The sequence below is a fragment of the Balaenoptera physalus genome, assembly GCF_965194825.1.
Source record: "Balaenoptera physalus genome assembly, chromosome: 8".
Classification (NCBI taxonomy): domain Eukaryota; kingdom Metazoa; phylum Chordata; class Mammalia; order Artiodactyla; family Balaenopteridae; genus Balaenoptera; species Balaenoptera physalus.
Window position 1 is genome coordinate 110,635,183 of NC_138887.1, and position 17,639 is coordinate 110,652,821.

The following is a 17,639-nucleotide window of genomic DNA, read 5'->3' on the forward strand; positions in this document are numbered from 1 at the left end:
AGCCCCAAAGAGCAGAGCATAAGACCACTGGGCCCTCCCTGGCTGTGTTGGCTGATTTCCAAGCTCTGTTCTGCTCTTCTTTGCTCTCTAGAGGTAGCTGACCTTCCTTTGGTTCTTCAAGGTTAAAAAAACAAACTCCCCCAAAACCTCACACCAAATACCTTCCATCTGGGGGCTTTATTCTTTCTGAGACCGAACACCCTCCCACCACCAAGCCTCTCCTTTCCTCCTCCAAGTAGCTGCCATCTTATGTCTCCCCCTTCTTCATTTCCTTCACCGTGGGGTCTTCCTCATAAGTGATGAGTCTGTAAGGTCAGTATGTGTCTCCTTGTCCCCAGGACCTAGCACGATAGATATTATTGAGCCTCGATAAATACTGGACTGAGTTTAAGAAATACTGGGGCTTAATAAGTATTGGTTGAATGAATGAATGTTCTTTCCGGAGCCACTCCCCAAGGTCCAAACACGTTCCCCAAATCGGGGCAGCCAGGGACTCCAGCCGTCCAAGGACAACACTCCCAACCCCCGCCCTCACCCCCCATCCCCTCCCTTCCCGCTCAGTTGAAAACCAGACCCGTGTTCCGGAACCGGCTTTCAGTTCACCCAGCGTTTCCGCGTTTCCGCGCTCTTTGTAAGGAAAGCTAAGGATGTCAGTGGAGAGACAGACACGCAGCGGGGAGAGGGGGCGTGGAGGGCATGTTGGCGTTTTGGGTTAATTCTATTTCTGGGACTCCAAGACGCGAGGGCCGGGTGAGCCTGGGCCGCAGTCCGGATCGCGTCGGCTTTAAGGGGCGGTCCCCGAGCCTGCGGGCGGGCGGTCCCGGAAGACGCGGATCGCGCGGCCTCCGCGTCCGGATCCCCGGCCCTCTGCGCCCGGATCCCGGGTCCTCCGCGCCCGGACTCCCGGTCCTCCGCGGCCCGATCCCCGCCCCTCGGCACCCCGATCCCCGGCCCTCGGGGCCCCGATCCCCGGCCCTCGGCGCCCCGATCCCCGACCCTCTGATACCCGGCCCTCGGCGCCCCGATCCCCGGCCCTCGGCGCCCCGATCCCCGACCCTCTGATACCCGGCCCTCCGCGCCCCGATCCCCGACCCTCTGATTCCCGGCCCTCCGCGCCTCTTCCACGCCCTTGGCGCCCGGACCCCCACCGCGCGCGGGGACTCGGCTCTCTACAACCCCGCCCGACTCCTCCCCACCCCATACTCAGTGCCCGGGTCCTCGGCCGTCCGCACTGCCCCCGACCCCCGCCCCAGCTCTCCACGCCTCGCCCCGCCTGGCCCTTCCTCACCCCCACCCGGGCTCTCGGCGCCGCGGCCTCCGCACGGTCGCCCCAGCCCCACCCCGCGCAGCCCCTCTCCGCGCCGGCCGGCGTGCGCGGTGACCCTGCGGTCGCCCGGCTCTGTCTCCACCCGCGCGGCCACCTCGCGCGGGTCACCTCCCCGACCTGGGCCTGGCTTGGCCCTTCCGGCGCTCAGTCCTGAAAGCCCTCGGGCCTCAGGCCCCGGCGAGGTACCCGGGAGGGAGCTGGGACAGATGGGCCAGCCCTCCTGCGGCGGAGGCGGGGCAGGGTTGCGGGCCCGCGGGGCTGGGCGGCCCTGCGGAGGCGGGACTCGCAGCAGGACCCAGCAGAGGCTGCACATGCGAGGCGAGGTCTGAGCGCCCCGCGTCTCACAGCTGCCTCGCTTTCAAGTGGAATACTCAGCTGGGGCCCCGACTCAGGCCAGCCTTGCGGAAAGAAGGAACGAAAATGGGTACTCCTTAAGTGGAGGCAGGCAGCCTGGACCGCGACCTCTGGAAGAGCATGGTGACCCCCTGGCGCTTCTCTGTCAGGGTCTGCTTGTCGCACCTAAGGGGCTTGGAGCTCAGAAAGGACCTCGGTCTTCTGAGACCCTCTGGGTGCTGTCGCAAGGCTAGACTTTGTTGGCTTCTGCTTGGCACTTTGCCCAAACTCATCTCAGCCTCTGAGGACATTGGCAAGGGGGCCCCGGAGAGCTTGTGTCGGCAAAGGACCAGTTGGAGTGACCTGGCTGAAAACGGGCCACTGGAGAGAGTCCCCCCGGAGCGGCGGCTAGGCTGCCTCCTTCTGCACTTGCGGATCTGGCTCCGGGCGGGGGCGCTCTTGGTGAAATTCTTCCCCCTCCTTCTACTCTACCCCCTCACCTACCTGGCTCCCAGTGTCTCCAGGCTCTGGCTCCACCTGCTTCTGAAAGCCACCGAGACCTCCGGTCCAACGTACATCAAACTCGGCCAGTGGGCCAGCACCCGGCGTGATCTCTTCTCAGAGGCTTTCTGTGCGCAGTTCTCCAAGCTGCACGTCCAGGTAACGCCCCATCCTTGGACCCACACTGAACACTTACTACGACAGGCCTTCGGAGAGGACTGGGGGAGGGTCCTTTGCTTTGAGAAGCAGGAGCCTGTGGGTTCCGGCTGCGTGGCCCAAGTATACAAAGCACGTGCCAATCCTGCCTTCCTGGAGAATGACAGCATCCGGAGACTGGCCACGGCCTCCAGACTGCAGCTTTCTTCGGAAGCTGGGAAAGTCCGGGGGCTGGGAGAGCTCCCTGGACACTTGGGGAAGGCGTGGAGGCCTCACGGAAGTCTTGCCGACCAGTCATTTCTAGAAAGGCTGCTCTTCCCTAAAGCTGACCTGGTTGGATCAAATGCAGTCTTGTCTCAGGCTTCGGGACTCGCCCATGGACCACAGCCAGATCACCTCATCCCCGTGGCTGTGAAAGTAAGTGTTACGATGTTTGCAGCCAGGCCCTTCCCATCTCTAAAATCTCACCGTCCACGGAGCTGCCCAGATCAGGAAGTCCCCCTTTGCAAGTCACCCCACGTTGCCTTCCATTGATTTCTTTTAGCTTGACCATTCTCTGAGTGCCTATGATGCGCAAGCTGTTTGATTTCTTGGCTTGAAGGAGTGGTGATGCGAATGGTCTGAAAGAGGAAAATGAAGAGGGTTTGGAGTTGGCTGCCGCTGTGGGTGGAGGACCCACCATTCAGCTGGCCTCCTGCTCTGGGGTCAGGACAGATCGGAGACAGACTGTGTTAGGTGTGCTGTGGTGAGCCCAAGAGGGTGGTGTTCATTTTACAGAAGTGGCTTCCTTCTCTCTTTATTTCCAATCACCCCTTCCTGGGCTCCATCAACTCTTCTCTCCACACCTTTCCACCCCTGTTCAGCACGTCCCCAGGAGAACTGGCAGATGCTAGTAGCAAATACCCTGGTGCTCTCTTTTACCCCCTCAGATAAAACCCTCCCAAGGGTGCCTCACTCAGACCTACTGAGTCATACTTTCCAAGGGAAGAGCCTGGGCCTGGCTTTTTATAAATGCTGCAAATGATTCTCATCATTAGGCACATTTAGGAAACACTGGTCCAAAATATCTCGAAGGTTCCCTCTGCTCTGTGGGATACAAAAGGAGTGGATGCCTGCTGTATACCAGGAAACATGCCCGTCACATCAGATGCATTGTTTAATCTTTATTAGATGCCCGAGATAGGCATTTGTTTTTCTTATACCTTTATTTATACTCCACTTTATTCCTAAAAGGATTTGAGGTGGAGGTAGGGGCTATTGTCTGCATGAGTTTTTTTTGTTTGTTGTTTTGGCCATTCCATGCAGCGTGTGGGATCTTGGTTCCCTAACCAGGGATCGAACCGGCGCCCCCCTGCATTGGAAGCATAGAGTCTTAACCACTGGACCACCAGGGAAGTCCCCTATCTGCATGTTTTAAATGATAGAACAGGAGGCTGAGAGAAGTTGCACAGCTTGTCCAGTTTCATACAGGAAATGGGTTGCAGAACTGGAGTTTGAACTCTTTCCATCCCACCTCTGGAGTTCTGTGACTCTAGAGCAGTATTTTGCAGGCTTTGGACCACCTGACTCAGCTACCTGTACACTCAGTAAAATGCAGATTCCCAGCTCCCCTTCCAGCCAGTCTGATTCAGTACGTCTTTTTCTTTTATTAAACATTTATTTATTTATTTATTTATTTATTTATTTGGCTGCGCTGGGTCTTAGTTGCAGCATGTAGGCTCTTAGTTGCAGCATGTGGGATCTAGTTCCCTGATCAGGGATCAATCCCGGGCCCCCTGCCTTGGGAGTGTGGAGTCTTAACCGCTAGACCACCAGGGAAGTCCCTGATTCAGTAGGTCTTGGAGGAGATCTGGGAGTCCACATTTTCACCAAGCAACCCACGGTGACTTTTATGCTCGCTAATGTTTAGGAGTCACTGATCTAAACTTAATGTATTTGGAAGGAGAAGCCCACCTATTCTTCCCAGCAAAGCTGAGTGCTATGCAGGGGAGCTGCCCTCTGAGTCTCCTCAGGAAGACACAAAGGGAGGAAGGCAGGAGCATCCTGGGCGTTGGGACTGCTTCCCCTTTGCTCTGATGAGAAGCCTGCTGACTCTCCTTTGACGGTGGGACCCAGCCCTGGCTGGGTGGACGTGCCCTCCTGATTGATCCCTCCTGTCTCACTGTGCCTCTTTTTGGCAGGTGTTGCACCCTGGCCTGCTTGCTCAGGTGCAGATGGACCTGCTGCTGATGAAGATGGGCAGCCGAGTCCTTGCACTTTTGCCAGGAATCAAGTGGCTCAGCTTGCCTGAGATTGTGGAGGAATTTGAGAAGCTCATGGTGCAACAGGTGAATTCTCTTTCCCTCAGTTGTAAATAGCACACAACAGTTTTTGCCATTAGCAGCTGCTTAGTAAATGCTGAATGGATGAGTATTTTCCCAGTGTGTTGTGGCTAATGTAGTATATTAGTCAGGATCGGTGATGCTAGCTGATATAACAAAGAATATCCAAATCTCAGTGACTTAATGCAACAATGTTATTTTTTGCTTATATGAAAGCTCCATGCAGGTGAACTGAGGGAGTGAGTGGGAGCTCTACTCCATAGTTATTCAGGGACCCAGTTTCCTCCCAAATTTGTCATCTGGGGTCAGTGTGGAATGGGGAGAGAGACCACGGAGGGTCATGTAAAGGATTCTGCGGCCAGGTCTGGAAGTGATATATGTCACTTCTTCCCAGTCTACAGGTCAGAGCTTTAATCACACGGGCCCAGTAACTACAAAGGAGCTTGGGGACGGCGGTCTTCCTTAGTGACTGGGATGAAAATGAAATGAGTCTGGTGGAACATATAGCATTATCTGTGCCACAATCAATGGCCGAACTCCAGAAGGAGAAGAAGAATTTGCTAAGTCACACACTGTGCCTTTGTTTTGCTTTGTTTCCGGGGCTTAATGAGTAGACAAGGACCTCCTCCTTGTCCAGGGCCCTTGGGACACCCGTTTAAGTAGCCAGACTTGGTAAACATGCTGGAGGCTCTCAGGGCTCCAAGGAGGCATCTGTGCTGGCTTCCTGGCGGTCGGCACAGAAATTGGCAGGCTTTCAGAAGCAGTGTGCCAAGTCTTCATTTATGTCCTCTGATTTAGGGTTTTAAGCCCCAGGAATGCGTTTTAACATTTAAAAAGCTTTGCTTTATGCTATGGAGTTGTGTAGTTTCGATAATAAAATTGAAACAGAGAAAAATAACTTCTTTTCTGACACCCGTCTTGGCATTAATCACTCTCAGTTCTACCACCCACCTGAGCTTCAGTTCCCCTTTGAGAAGTCTGATAGGCATCATGGGATCCCATCACTTGAAGCTCAGACCTCTATAGCACACCCCATTTGTCTCAAAAATCAACTCTTCCTACCAGCTGTAGCTCTCAGTGGTCCGATCACGTTCCCAGCCTTGAAATCTTAGAGTCTGGGTGTATGTAGGGGGTGTATGTTCATTTATAAATTCATGTAACGTGTATTAAGAACTGTGTTAGAAGCTGGTGAACTAAGAAAACAAGTGAGGTTTTCCTGTCCTCAAGGAATATATAGTAGGAGGAGGAGGGCTGATGTGAAATATTTGGAGAAAAAGCGCGAGTTACAATAGGAGTCTCTACAGGTTCAGTCGGGTTCAGCTGCGGCTCAAGAGGGGAAGTGGTCATTCCACCCTGAGGGTCCAGGCTCCCTAGGCTTGCGCTGATTCTCCAAAGGGGAGTGTTTGCAGTTGGCCCAAATGAGGGAAGAACATTCCAGTCAGGGGGAGTAAACAAGGCACTGAGAGGGGAGGCGTCTGGCAGGCTGAGATGTTCAGCACTCTGCAGATTGGGTGCAGCTGGAGTTTTGGGCAGTAGAGGAAGGAGGAGGCGCCCCAAGAGATGGACCTGCAGAGAGAAGCAGGGGCCAAACCATGGCCCACCTTGGACGTCATCCTAATGAATGCAGACTCCATCCTGCAGGTGGGGTGGGGGGACACCAGCACACGGACTGGAGAGAGGGAAGATGGGGGACAGGGGGCCCAACTAGGACACCTCTGTTAGGGTTCAGGTGACTGGTTTTGAGTCGCCGTGGGAGGAACAGTGGGATGGAAAAGGGGAACAGATCTGAGAGTGGTGAGGGCTGCAGAGTTGATGGCACTGAGTCTCCCATGGGTGTGGAGGGTAAGAGAGAAGGTGTAATCTGCAGTGACTCGCAGGTGACTGGGGGCAGGGTGAACATAAATTCAGTTTAGACAAGTCCTCCAGTGTGTCTGCTGTCTGCAGCTTGGAGTTCACGTCGTGGGGTAGGGATGGGGCTCGAGACTTCTGGGGCAGCCTGAGTTTCTTGGGAGTTCTGCAGGAGAGTAGGTGGGGAAGGCAGGTGAATCGCGGGACTTGCTAGCTCTTGGGGGGTTCAGATTTTGCTGTCCCTGGGCCCAGACTACCCCTTCCCTCACCTCTTCTCTCCATTTCCCTGTAGATCGACCTGCGTTATGAAGCTCGGAATCTAGAACACTTCCAACGCAACTTCCTGAATGTGAACTCTGTCAAATTCCCCACCCCTCTGCGTCCCTTTGTCACCAGGGATGTCTTGGTGGAAACGTATGAAGTAAGACTGAGAGCTTCCCCTGGCCGCGCCTTTTGCTCATAGTCAGGTCGTCTCCCCTTCACAGGAAGGCCTGAGTTGGAAAAGACAAAAGCCAAGAGAGCATGTGATTACTGCCCGTAAAACTGAGAGGGGTCTGGATACGCCTGAGGGTGGAAGGCAGTGTAGCAAGGTGGCTGAGAGCCTGGCCCTGGCCTCAGACTTTCTGGATTTGGAAGTCTGCTCTGCCGCTGTATTTGCCGGCTGGCTTCAGTTCCCTCCTGTACAACAGCAGGCAACCCTTCCTGCCTCGTAGGGTTGTCCCAGAAGTCAATGACACATTGAATGCAAAATGCCCTCTGCACAGAGACTGCACAGCGAAAGTGCTCAACACAGAGAAAGTGCTCAACAAGTATTCCTGTCATGGCCTTAGCTGTCTCCTGGTTCAGTCTCCTTTGTAAAGATGGTAATGAGATCCAGAGGAGTGACCTGAATGACCCACTGTTACTAGTTGTGTGACTTTGAGCAAGTTACTTAAACTCTCTGGGCTTTAGTTCTTTTATTTGTTAATTAGGGATAACAAGATCTATCTCAATAGGCTGCTTTGACAATTAAATAACCTATACACGAAATGCGTACTGACTGGCTCCCCTTTCTTCTCTCTTCCTTTTCTTTTCCCTCCAGTGAGGTCACAGAGCTCATTCATGTCCCTATTGGCTGATTCTTGCCCAGAAACAAGCTCACCCTGACAGCAAAGCCTCTTACCTGTGGGTGGCAGTCAATGGATTTCCTCCCTAGTAAACCTATGGGACTTGTTGATACGTATTGTAGAAGGGAAGTGTAAATAGGTTAAAATTATCTTGTGGGTGACAGATTCATAGGGGCTCTAAGAAAGGAAAACCTCTTCGGGTCACTTCCCAATCAGTGGGAAGGCTGTGCGGGTGTGTCCCCGTGGAGATGAGGAGCGGGGCAGTCGCGGGCTGTGCAGGCTAAAGCTGTTCTCTCCCCGATCTTCCCCCAGGAGAGTGTGCCTGTGTCTAGTTACCAGCAAGCAGGGATTCCCGTGGACGTGAAGAGGAAGATTGCGCGGCTGGGGATCAACATGCTCCTGAAGATGGTGAGTTCACGGCAGGGCCGGCACTTAGCTGGCACACGGTGGAATTGTGTGTGGGAGGCGGGGGACCCTGCTCGGCCAAGCAACCGGCCACTGGCTGGAGAGGGTCAGCTCTAGAGATAGCCGAGCTGACCCAAACGCGCCTTCTTCTACAGCTTTCTGTTGAGCACTTTCTCCGTGTCATGCGCTGTGTCTCTGTGCAAGAGTGGGGAGGGAGACCCAGGCCTCGCCTGACTTGCCTACAGTTTAGACAAACAGCCAAAGACAACCTCAGGTGTTACATGCTATTTCATTCATTCATTCAGCAAGTATTTGTTGAGCACCTGCTATGTGCCAGGCACTGAATTAAGTGCTGGATTTACAGTTGTGAGCAAAAGAGACATGACAACAATGTTCAGGGAACATTCCTGTTCAGTGGGAAGACAGGCGATGCTAAATAAGTGGGTTAAGTACGGGTACCCGAGGGTCATTTAGGATGGGCCGTCCCAGCCCCAGAATTTGTTCAGGAAGTGGCGCCATCTCCTCCGGGATGTGAAGGAAGTCTAGCTGTCTCCTTGGAGAGGATGGCCTGACAATAATTATTAATGAGTTGACACTCAAAAAAGGCTACAGTGAGCCCAAAGCAATATCAGTTATTTCATCACTAGTAGTAACAGCAGGAACCCAGCATCGTTAGCAGCTCACGTGTAGGAGCAAAGAAAGAAGATACGCGGGCTTCCCTGGTGGTGCAGTGGTTAAGAATCCGCCTGCCAATGCAGGGGACATGGGTTCAAGCCCTGGTCTGGGAAGATCCCACATGCCGTGGAGCAACTAAGCCCGTGAGCCACAACTACTGAGCCTGCGCTCTAGAGCCCACGAGCCACAACTACTGAGCTCACACGCCACATCTACTGAAGCCCGCGCACTCTACAGCCTGTGCTCTGCAACAAGAGAAGCCACCGCAATGAGCAGCCCGCGCACCACAACGAAGACTAGCCCCCGCTCGCTGCAACTAGAGAAAGCCCGTGCACGGCAACAAAGACCGAACACAGCCAAAAATAATAAGTAAAAATAAATAAATTAAAAAAAAAAAAAAAGAAGATACTGAGATTGTCGAGGGTCTGAGGTCTTCCTGGTGGTTGGCACAGAAGAGAGTGGTCGAGGCAGAGACGGCTGGTCTAGGATGCATAGTGAGGACGAGTGCCCAGGTCTGGGGGTGCAGAATCGGGGTAGGAAGGAACCAGGCATGTGGTCAGAGAGTAGGAGGAAAGAAACCAGGTAACCAAGGTGGAGCCGTGAGGGCCAGGCAGGTGGCAGAAGTGGGGCGGAGGTGAGAATGGGCGTTCTGAGCTGGACGGTGGTGTGGTGCAGGTGGACAGCACAGGAGGCTGTAAGCCAGACACTCCTGGAGAGGGCTCAGGGTGAGAGGGGGTGGTGGTTGAGTGGCTCTGACTTCACCTCCAGCCCTGGGGTGCGTGGGTATCGAGAATAGGTAGCCCTCACCCAAGGGGCTCCTGGAGAAGTGGGGTTGTTGCTGGAGAGCTGGGTTTCCACTGTCAGCGCAGTGGAAGCTCAGTGGGGAGAGGGCTTTGTCCCCGGTAACAGGGCTCCGAGGCGCACCGTGGGCCAGAGGGGAGGGTGCAGGGGGGAGTAGCTAGGGGAGAAGCAGTGCTGAGCAGCGCTCAGGAGTCGGGAGATCACGGGGGGCTTCCAGCTTGTGGGATCAAGGACCCTGGGGGCTCAGCTAACAGCAAGGTGCCAGGAGGTTCTGTCCCAGGGTCGGGGGTCAGCTAGCCTTTGGTGACCGTATCCTACAGGTGTGCAGGCCCCAGCTTCCTCAGTTCCCGGGATTTTCACCAGGATAGCAGCCTCCCTTACCTCCAGCAGAGCCAGGATCTGGACAAGAAGGGTCACTCTGTGACCTGCTGCCATGACCACCATGAGGGATGGGGTCTTTGGCCTGCATCCAGTAGGAGGAAGGAGTCCCCCGGGAGCCCCTCCAGCAGCAGCTGTTCTGTACCTCTGCCCCGGGTCTCTCCTTCCCCTCATAGAAGGATTGCTGGTGGTTTCCTCTGATCTTTCACAGCAGGCAGATTCCTGTTCCACAAAGTCACGCCTGACTTTCCCTCCATCACAGTCCCTGGGGCTTTCTTTCCTGCTTAGCAGGTTCAAAGCCATTCCTCCCAGCCTCCCCGATTCCATGTGCCAGTACGGTTGTCAGGATCACTGTTTAGACTTCATTATGTGGACGGATGGAGGTAATGGAGGTGAAGTCTGATTTATGAAATATTTTTAAAGAAAGGAAGTTACATGAATTTTAAGAACTGAGAGGTTTGGGGAAAATCTGTCAACAATGACTAGTTAATTTTTAATTTGATTATTAATTGCTCAACTCATAGAGTAAAAATAAGTCTCTTGAAATGCGGTTTGGTCTTTGATCATGTTCCCCTATGGTCATTTTTAATGCTCTTTACTTTGAAAATAAACTTTCTCTTGAAAACATCAACCTGGCTTGTCCATGTGCAAATTATGAATCGATGATATCAAGCCCTGAGGCTTTATAAAACGCACACCCCTCTGCCTTGTAATTCATCATCGGGAACCCGCCGTCACCCTGGAAGCTTTTCCACGTGTGGCCTCGTGGTGATGGGATGGTGAGGCTGACTTAGCCTAGAGTAGCTCTGATCTCTTCCCAGATATTTGTGGACAACTTTGTCCATGCGGACCTTCACCCTGGGAACATCCTGGTCCAGGGCGCCGACGGTCTTCCCAAGAGCCAAGAGGCGCAGCCGCAGCAGGTAGATGTCTGTGACGCACTGGCGGTGGCTGTGACGCCTGCCCGGTGCCCGCTGTGCCTGGTGCTTCTGGACGCCGGCATTGTGGCCGAGCTGCAGGCTGCCGACCTGAGGAACTTCCGGGCAGTCTTCATGGCCGTGGTGATGGGGCAGGTGAGACCCGCCGGGCGCTCGGGAGTTGGGGCTGAATTTTTTAGGCCCTTGGGAGCCTTGGGGCTCCTCAGCGTTTGTCACTCTTGTAAATGCCGGTGTTTGCCAAGGGTGCTCCTGATGGAAATGGGTGGAGCAGAGAGAGGAAGGAGGGAGAAGGAAGAGGAGCAGGGGGTGAAGCTGCCTAAGGCTCTGCAGTCACAACGGGCCTGTTCGAGCCGCTCATGGTTTGGAATGATGGGAAGGCACGCCTCCTTCCCAAATGCTGTTGTTCTGGCGGCCTCTCTTCCTTCACAGTAAGTGTACGGTTGGGCCCTGGGAACGCTAGCTTCTTGACTGAATAACAGCCGCCCTGGTCTGTGCCATTTGCTGCGAGAAGGTGGGGCTGGTGAGAAGCAGCAGCTCAGGGAACTTATTCTCCAGGTGTGGGAAGACACCTGATTGGCACGGGGGTACGGGACATAAGTGGTTTTAACCCCTCACCCCGTGCCTCTGAGGGGCTCCAGCGGTTGAGAATTATTATTTAGCAAAAGGGACTCAGCAAAGCCTCTACTGAGTCAACGTAAAGTGCCACATCAAGGGTGACCGTGAATTCTCCAGCAAGAAAGACCCTGGGAAAGAGAAAGCTGGAGGAAAAGGCAAAATTCAGAGGAACCCCTGCTTAGGAGGCTTCTGAGGGGGCAGGCCAGAGGCTTGAGCCTGAGCCAGCTGGAAAGCATCTCCCGGGCCGAGGTTCAACACTGAGGTGCAGTGGCGGGTGAGGGGGCGGGAGGTGCTCCTCTGCACAGGTTTGGGCAGAAGAAGAAGGTCACGGCCGAGGAGGAGGAGCTTGGCTCCTGGGCTGTGACCGCCGGGGCTGCATGGGTGCTGGGGAGACCATGGAGGCTTTGATCAGGGGCTTCCTGGGTGGAGGAGGAGCGAGACGGCTGGAGCACAGAGGCCGGGTCAGCCGTGAGCAGGGAATTCTGTTCGGGCGGGAAGACCGCCCTCGAGGATGGTGTGGCTGGTCCAGCCTGGCGGCAGGTCCTGGTGGGTCTGGGGCAGGCGGGTTGGTCGGTAGTGCCGCGTAGCAGGCACTGGCTTTGCTGCTGGGCCTGGGTGGCCTTGGAGGCAAAGGAGACAGTGCAGCTGCTTTCCTTGACTGCGCTGAGTATAGGTGGGGCCCCCCTGCCCAAGACAAGCTGCAAAAGACCTTGACTGTTTACCAGGTATGGTGGGGCAGGGAGGTAAAGCTAAAAAAGGGTGGGTGGCCAAAAGCAGGGTGGTAGAAAATTTGGGGTGGAAACAACTAGGATATGAAGAAGTTTGGGCAGAGCATCTAGTTTTGTGCCCTCTTGACTCTACCAAGTTTTCTTCTTTTGCGTCTTCCAGGGCCAAAGAGTGGCTGAGCTCATCCTGCATCATGCCCGGGCCAGTGAGTGCAAGGATGTGGAGGGATTTAAGGCTGAGATGGCCAGGCTGGTGACCCAGGCCAGGAAGAACACCATCACCCTGGAAAAGGTAAGCAGGCCACTCCAGGGGCAGGGGCCTTGGGGTGTTTACTGACCTTGCCCTTGAACACAGCAAACCACAGGTCTAAGGGAGACCTCTTCATGGGGGGAGGTCTTGAGGGGCTTGGGTTTTAAGGCAGATAAAGAACAAACCTTTTCCTCTGCCCACATCTTTGAGGTGTGAGGCGGCCCTCTGGAATCCCGGCTTTCAAGAGTGGCTCCTTGACCAGGCTCTCCTGGGTGGCTGCTGGGATGGTGACATATGTAGTGCTGCGTACCTGCCCTGCCCAGACTGGGGGTCAGCTGTTCTGCTGCTTTATCTCCGTGGAGCTCAGTGGAGCATGGGGGTGGGGCGAGGGAGGACTGAGGCCCGTGAGCAGACAGAGGACATACCGAATGTTCACGTCCTCTATTTAGACCTGCAGCAGAGCCCACTTGGTATGCTGCACACAGTTCTGACAAACCTGAGTTTTCTTCCCAAGTTCATTCCCAAGTCCACACTAGCTGGAGCGAGTCAGAACAAGAGGTGGCCCACTGGCAGTGAGGAGCGGCAGCTGGCCCCCGGCGCTGCCTGTCTTATTTATTCCCGTGTGATGTCTGTGTGTGCCGGGAGTGCGGGGGTAGAGGCCTCCAGGCTGGTCCTTCCGAGGGGTCTTTGAACTCAGCTGTGAGGCGGAAGTTGGGCTTGCGTGCGTGCAGTCCTTTCTGGGATTTGTCAGGCAGTCTACTTCTGCTCACTGGTGTGTGTGCGTGCGTGCGTGCGTGCGTGTGTATGGACGTGGGATGGGGCCGGCAAGGGAGAAGGGGTTCCCAGGGGCTCTGCAGCCTCTGCAGACTCTTTATTCTGTTTTCCAGCTTCAAGTTTCCATCCTTCTCTCGAATGTCTTTAAGTTGCTGATGACTCACAAGGTGAGGCCTGGGTGGAGAGCTCGCCCTCTGGTCAGGCAGGAGGGGAGGGCTCTGGGGAAGGCGGGTGGCCTCAGGGTGGTGACAGGTACTTTTCTTATGTGAGATCTCGTTTTTGAAAACGTTGCATGCACCGATCCCTGTGGTGAAGAGTGCTGTTTCTGTTTCTTGATGTCCGGTAAGATCTTTCCTTGGTCATGTAGTGATCCCACATTGGTGGGGTTTTTGGTGAAAAACTTTATGCTTTCCAAAACTTTTGACAGGTTCCATTTTAAAAATGACTTAAATATCACCTTAGGATTGGGGAAAGCTTTAATCATTGCTAGGGGGCTGGCTTGGAGAGAACTGGGAATGAACACACACTCCCGGGAGTTCAGTTGCACGGGACGGGGAGCCGGAGGGTAAGGCTCACAGCCAGCTCTGCACCCACCAGCTCTGACCTGCTCAAGTCTCTCCAAGTCTCCCCGGGGCCGCTGGGAGGGCCGGATGAGGCCGTGACAACGGTAGCGGTGTGCCGTGACTCCCCTCTACGCACCTAATTTAGCTGTGTAACATTTATTAGTATCTGATTTAATCCCCGCAACATTCCTCGAGGCCGGCACCGAGCAACTCGCCCCTGGCCAGGTGGCCCCCATGGTAGTGCCCGAACCCGTGCCCGCAGCCCGACCGCGGGGCCCCACTCCCAGCTGCTTTGTTCTCCGGCCTCTGGTGCTCCCATTGGCACACAGCCTTCCTCACACACTGCGTGGGACACAACGGTTACCAGCGCTTTAGATGTTTGCTGTTGTCATTGTGATTCTCAGGACAGGACAGCAGAGAGAGGGCCGATCGAGTACAGCCACTCTATTCAAGTGCTTCACCAGGCACTTAATTTAAAACAATTCAAAACATTTTAAATTGTGGTTAAAAAAATAATATAAAATTTACCCCTACCCATCTCCAAGTGCACAGTTCAGCAGTGTCAACCACATTCACATAGTTGTGTAACAGATCGCTAGAGCTCTAGAATTTTCTCATCTTGCAAAACTAAAACTCTGTATCTACTGAACAAAAACTCCCCATGTCTCTCTACCCCCAGCCCCTGGCAACCACTGTTCCACTTTCTGTGTCCATGATTTTGATGACTCTAGATTTCTCATATAAGTAGAATCATATGGTATTTGTCCTTTTGTGACCAGCTTATTTCACTTGATGTAATGTTCTTGAGGTTCATGCACTTTGTAGCAGGTGATAGGATTGCCTTTTTTTTAAAGACTCAATAATATTCCATTGTATGTATATACCATATTTTCTTTACTCGTTCATCCTTTGATGGACATTTGGGCCACTTCTACCTCTTGGCTACTAAGAACAATGCTGCAGTGAACACAGGTGTGCGAATATCTCTTTGAGATCCTGCTTTCAATTCTTTTTGGATATTTACGCAGAAGTGTGATTGCTAGATCACATAATGTCTTTTAAATTGAAGTACAGTTGATTTACAGATGGTATTTTTTTTAGTTTTTGGGGAAGCTCCATGCTGTCTTCCATAGCCTGCACAATTTTACATTCCCATGATGAGTGTGCATTTATAACATGCCTCTTTCTCCTGATCAGCCATCTGACTCCCCAGACAAGTTTTTGGGCCTTAACTGAGACAAATACCCCTTATTTATTTATTTATTTTAAAATATTTAAATATTTATTTATGGCTGCATTGGGTCTTTGTTGCTGCCGCGGGCTTTCTCTACCTGCGGCGAGGGGGCTACTCTTCATTGCGGCGCGCGGGCTTCTCTTGTTGCGGAGCACGGGCTCTAAGCGCTTGGGCTTCAGTAGTTGTGTCACGTGGGCTCAGTAGTTGTGGCTCACGGGCTTTAGAATGCAGGCTCAGTAGTTGTGGCGCACAGATTTAGTTGCTCCATGGCATGTGGGGTCTTCCCGGACCAGGGCTTGAACCCGTGTCCCCTGCATTGGCAGGCAGATTCTTAACCACTGCGCCACCAGGGAAGTCCCCTTTACTTTTAACAAAGATTATTTCCCCAAGAGTCAGCCTTCCATTGCCTGACCTTCTGTCCACCTGAAAAGAGATTCTTGTTCTAGGTTTAAATCCTGGCTCTACTCTTCCTCACCCAGAGGCCTTGAGCAAGTCACCACCTGAGCCACCCTGAGCCTTAGATTCCTTATCTACTGAATGGAGATAATGAGAGTACTTTTGAGAATTAATTGGGTAATCCACGTAATTTGTTATTACTATTAACCTGGCTCCAAAGGGGAAGAAACTCTGCTGTATTTGAGCAAAGCTGGTTGTGCTTGGTCTCAAAAAGACTACTGTGGATTTTGGAGAATGACCCTTATTTAGATTTCTGGTTCCCGGTGTAGCTGTAAACTATTCACTTTAGTATTTTTAAGTCATTCACACACTTACACACCTCCCCTAGAGAAGAGCTGTACACACTGCATCCCCTATATTTTCCTTAATATTTCTAGTAGGTGGGGGGTTGGGTGAGTAGATGAGATGGTGGGACAAATGACTGGGTAGGGAAAAGAATGTTAGGTAGATGATAAAAATCACATGGGCAGGTAGACGAGGCCGGGAGTGGACGGTGACATGTTACCCAGGACACTCTCTGTATATCAATGGGCTTCGGAAAGAACCACTGTTTTTCTGTTTCAGGTAAAGCTTGAGAGCAACTTTGCCTCAATTGTGTTTGCCATCATGGTGTTGGAGGGGCTTGGCCGCTCACTGGACCCTAAACTGGACATCCTGGAGGCAGCGAAGCCCTTCCTTCTGCAAGGACTAGCGACCTCCCGCTGACTGCAGCAGTGGGTGCTTCATCTCAACTGGAGGCCACTCCCCACAGCCTCTCCTGTGGCAGCTTGAACATTCTAAAATTGGGATTGCGGAAGACCTGCCACTGCTTTTCACTCCGATTTGGTTTCAGGCATCTGTTTTAAAAGGTTTGGGTTAGTTGGGGAAGTAAAGGGAAAGAAGGTCCTCTCAGTTCAGTCGTGGAAGCTGGGCCTGGTGTCAGGGAGACTCTGTTTCAGGGAAAATGTTCTCTGAAGGAGGACGAATAAACTTACTTTGTTTTCTGGTTTTTCTCTCTTCTCATCTTAACCCTCTATACTCCCGGAGCAGGTGGGTCCTGCTGGTTATTTCCAGACTCCGATATCTAGGTTAGAAAATGTCATAGACTCCTGTAGACCCATGGCTTCCAAATGTTTTTTGTATTTTGTTTTTTTTTGGTGCACTGCTTGTGGGATCTTAGTTCCCTGACCGGGGACTGAACCCGGGCCCTCGGCAGTGAAAGCACAGAGTCCTAACCACTGGACCACCAGGGAATTCCCCACAGTATATTGTGTTTTTTGTTTGTTTTGTTTCAAATGTTTTGATTATGTGCCCTATTGGTAAAAAGTTGCATATATTTATATATACGTGCACATATATAATTTATAAGTTTTATACAGGTGCTACCATCACTAGCCAATCTCTGGAGGCACAGCCTTCACTTAAGGCAAGTTTCACTGTATCTCAAATTATCCTCTTGACAATTTAAAATATTTTTTGCCAACCTCTTGCTAAGTTGTATTATAAGGTAAAAGGAAAAAAACCACAATGATTAATGGTTAATGTGACATACTAGAGATAGGAACAGAATCAGCTCTGCCGTTCTTCTTAAAGATCCCCTGCACTCACATATTAGCATTTAGATTCTGGTTCTTCTGAGCAATGTTCAGGCCCTTGTGCATTTGCCCAGGGTTAATTTCGGTTAATATTAATATATAGATAATATAATAAGTACATCCTGTTAACCAGGGCTGGAAATCCACGGTAGCACCCAGTGACACTTCAGCAGCGAAGGAAGGGGTGGCGGCCACTGCCGCCCTCTGCAATGGGCTCATCTACGGACTATTCTCTCAAAGCTGGTCTGACGTGTGTCTGGCCCACATGGACGTAGAGGGTCGCAGCGTCAGCTTGTAGAGTGGATATCGGTAAAGCTTAATTTCTTGTTTTTGATAAAAATAATATTTTCCCCACATTCCGGTGGATTCTCCTGCTTGTTTTGGAGACCACGGCTCTGGACAGTGAGTGAAAGTTCAAGCCTCCCTGCTCTCTAAAAGTCCTGCTCTGACCACAGGACTAGATCCTTTCATTCTTTCCTTCTTAAGGATAAAGGTTCTGTCTTTTAGGGAACAGCTAAGGTTTAGTTGGACAGAGATTCCTTTGGCGCAGTTTTTTTTTTCAGAGGGGTGGAGATGTTGTTTGTACCTTCCAAGTCTTGAGGGGAGGGCATTCGAATCAGGCAGTGAGGTGCTGGGGGTCTCCAGGTAGCCCTGTTCAG

The 17,639-nt window shown here is 52.6% G+C and overlaps 1 protein-coding gene across 2 annotated transcripts; it reads left to right on the forward strand.

Moving 5' to 3' along the window:
- Positions 1-595: 595 nt before the first annotated feature.
- Positions 596-16,394, forward strand: ADCK2 (aarF domain containing kinase 2). Of its 2 annotated transcripts, XM_082473007.1 has the most exons (8): positions 600-2,734; positions 4,498-4,644; positions 6,779-6,907; positions 7,905-8,000; positions 10,673-10,924; positions 12,293-12,421; positions 13,267-13,320; positions 15,971-16,394. In XM_082473007.1, exons 1-8 carry the CDS (start codon positions 1,802-1,804, stop codon positions 16,109-16,111), a joined length of 1,881 nt encoding a protein of 626 aa, XP_082329133.1. In that variant the 5' UTR covers positions 600-1,801; the 3' UTR covers positions 16,112-16,394. The 2 variants fall into 2 exon arrangements, with proteins under 2 accessions (XP_082329134.1, XP_082329133.1); XM_082473008.1 differs by lacking the exon at positions 13,267-13,320 and having other exon boundaries at positions 596-2,734.
- The last annotated feature ends 1,245 nt before the right edge of the window (positions 16,395-17,639 follow it).

Excerpts from the sequence above, each read along its gene's own strand:
- ADCK2 (XM_082473007.1), top strand. The coding sequence starts at position 1,802 with ATGGTGACCCCCTGGCGCTTCTCTGTCAGGGTCTGCTTGTCGCACCTA. Across the intron at positions 2,735-4,497 it reads TCATCCCCGTGGCTGTGAAA|GTGTTGCACCCTGGCCTGCT; the intron begins GTAAGTGTTACG and ends TCTTTTTGGCAG. Across the intron at positions 6,908-7,904 it reads TCTTGGTGGAAACGTATGAA|GAGAGTGTGCCTGTGTCTAG; the intron begins GTAAGACTGAGA and ends ATCTTCCCCCAG.